The 2,435-nt window shown below is 42.1% G+C and overlaps 1 protein-coding gene across 1 annotated transcript in view; it reads left to right on the top strand. All coding sequences in view use genetic code 11, as the record gives it.

Moving 5' to 3' along the window:
- EGR_03860 (hypothetical protein) overlaps positions 1-1,338 on the top strand; it is a gene marked incomplete at both ends in the record, with an annotated part of 1,875 nt that extends 537 nt beyond the window's left edge. Inside the window, 2 exons of the mRNA XM_024493109.1 lie at positions 596-651; positions 1,092-1,338. Of these exons, the coding sequence (XP_024352570.1) occupies positions 596-651; positions 1,092-1,338 (303 nt within the window). The remainder of the gene's footprint in view (positions 1-595; positions 652-1,091) is intronic.
- Positions 1,339-2,435: the final 1,097 nt, after the last annotated feature.

The following is a 2,435-nucleotide window of genomic DNA, read 5'->3' as shown; positions in this document are numbered from 1 at the left end:
AAACATCGTGGACAGAAGGCATGTTGGCAGATGGGACATCGAGCCAGATTATCATTCTCCGTAAGATACGTTCCCAAACAGCCAGGACGTGGGCACCGCACTACGTTGCAACAGCAGGCTATCGTAGACCATCAACTGTGAGAGTGTGGCGAATCCCTTCATCTAGAAGTGAACGGGAGAGACGTTGAAGGTTCCGAAGTTATTAATTAACTCTGACTCGAGCTAATGAGGAAGAATAATTTCGCACACTTTTTATTGGGTTATTAAGAACGTAGTTCACTTTGTGGGTCTCAAATATTATCAGTGTTGTCGACTTAGAAATCCCGAAAGTTTGTAATGCGATGACACAATAAAATATTCCCTCGTTAAGCAATCAATTGTTGGTGCAGACAAATCCGGGATTAAATAACAAATCATGACAAGGGCGAAATTAAGTCTGCTTTAGATCATATTGAATACACGGTGAATGCTTCGGAATGCATTACTGCAGGAGCATTTCCTGGCAGCAAATACCAATAACTGATCCCAACTTGATAGCAAGTAGGGGGAGGGTTCGAAACCACTCCTTATTATTTCTTTCCCTAAAATTAAAAAGCGTTTTACTCACTTCTTATGCTCCAATATATCATTGCAAAGTGCCGAATATTACTGGTAGACGATAGTGAGATGAAAAATAACAAGGCCAGTTTTGTAGTGCTGTGGAGCCGCAATGGCATGGAGGCATGACGGCAGCGGCATTAGCAATCCCATTCTGTAGTCTTGTGCACTTTGCTAAGGCCGTTCAAATCAGCGGTCTCCTAACTCCTCTGCCAACATAAAATGCAGTCTCTAAGAGATATCGTATCGAGGGTAGTTGGAAGCATTCCATTCGTTTGTAGACTTCCAAATGCACAAGTGCAACCAGCACAGGTACCCATGTCTTCAGAGTCAGTGTAGGATAGAAGATCAAATATCAAACGCATTGGAAATGCCACCAGATATGGAGTGCTTCGAGACTTACTCACTTCAGAGACGTAAATTTGTAATATAATCGAGGTGTTCCGTCCGGAATTTTAAAGCGAATCCTGATGTATTTTACACATATTTTTTAGGTATAAAGTATGTAATATGGGAACTGTACACATATATGGCCAAAAAAAATCAGTTTACATGATTTCAATAAAGATATATGATCAAATAGGAACTTACCCCCATGTTGAAGTAAGAGACCCGCCATTGAAGTGTAATAACACTGGCAGATTAGAACTACATGCGACGAGGCAATCCTCATCTCAATTAATTACGCATCATAATGAACAACGTTATGCACAGTTGGACTGTCACGCAAAAACACGCTAGGTGGCATCCGCCACAAAAGACAGGACCAAATGGGACCGCCAAACTACACCACCGTGCCATGCAGCATCAAACGCATTTTCTTCCAGTTCATCTCATGGTCATTCATCAGCAGCATCGTTACAACATGATAATGGATCAATATGAAAAGCCTAAAGAAAAATCAAATTAGCATGAAACATCGATGCAGTGGCATCGGCTCATCTTGTTATTGTTATCGTTGATAGGAGGAAGCCAAAGTGATATCTCAACTTCCTCACACACGAGATTTCCTCTGCTTAAAAAACACAAAAACATGAGATCTAGATATGAAGGCGGGTTCTTGATTTATTGCAAGCAACTCCAACAATAGAAAGGTAGATTTATATTTAAACTCTTTTGCACACAAGAGAAGATCACCTCAGTGTAAACATTTGATTACGATGTAATTATACTGTACAACTCAAAGTACGAGAAAAATGTAAGTCATTGCTGTAGGCACACTGATTCCAATGTCGAGCAGGTTATGCAATATCGCCAAGATGCCTGTTCACATCCTCTCAATAGAAAATATCATATACCTAAAGCACCATTGCCTAAGACCACTCAAGCGATGACAGTCGGCTTAGTCATCTCACCTCAGTTAACTCCACCACTACATTACGGTGCAGACAACAAAACGCACCAGCCATGATGCCATTTGTGATGTGCACAGACAGCGCCTCCCTTAGACACTTAATACATGTCATGTGTTCGCATGCGGTTAACCGAGTGCAGTCTCGACCCATTTTCTCGTCATCCGCACAAATCAGGCATCCTACCTTTTCCTCTCTGAACAACCTCCATCTTTCTACATTGTTGTACTCAATCAGGTGAGCCAAAATATCGTCTCGTATACGACGTGAAGGAACGGCTTCTTCTATGTCGTATGCATATACTCCACTCTCATCTTTCTCCAGGCTGAGAAGCGTACAGATGAGGTTGGATTCTAGAAACTCAAAACACTCCCACAAACATGGCTCTCCAACCTCTCTGGCACTCAGGTAGGTGTTCAACTGGTCTATGATGGATTGGAGACGGTCAGGCATGATCCAGGAGCATTCGAGAGAGAGAACAGGGAT

Source organism: Echinococcus granulosus, assembly GCF_000524195.1.
Source record: "Echinococcus granulosus chromosome Unknown EG_S00021, whole genome shotgun sequence".
Classification (NCBI taxonomy): Eukaryota; Metazoa; Platyhelminthes; class Cestoda; order Cyclophyllidea; family Taeniidae; genus Echinococcus; species Echinococcus granulosus.
This window is presented reverse-complemented; position numbering and strand designations above follow the sequence as displayed.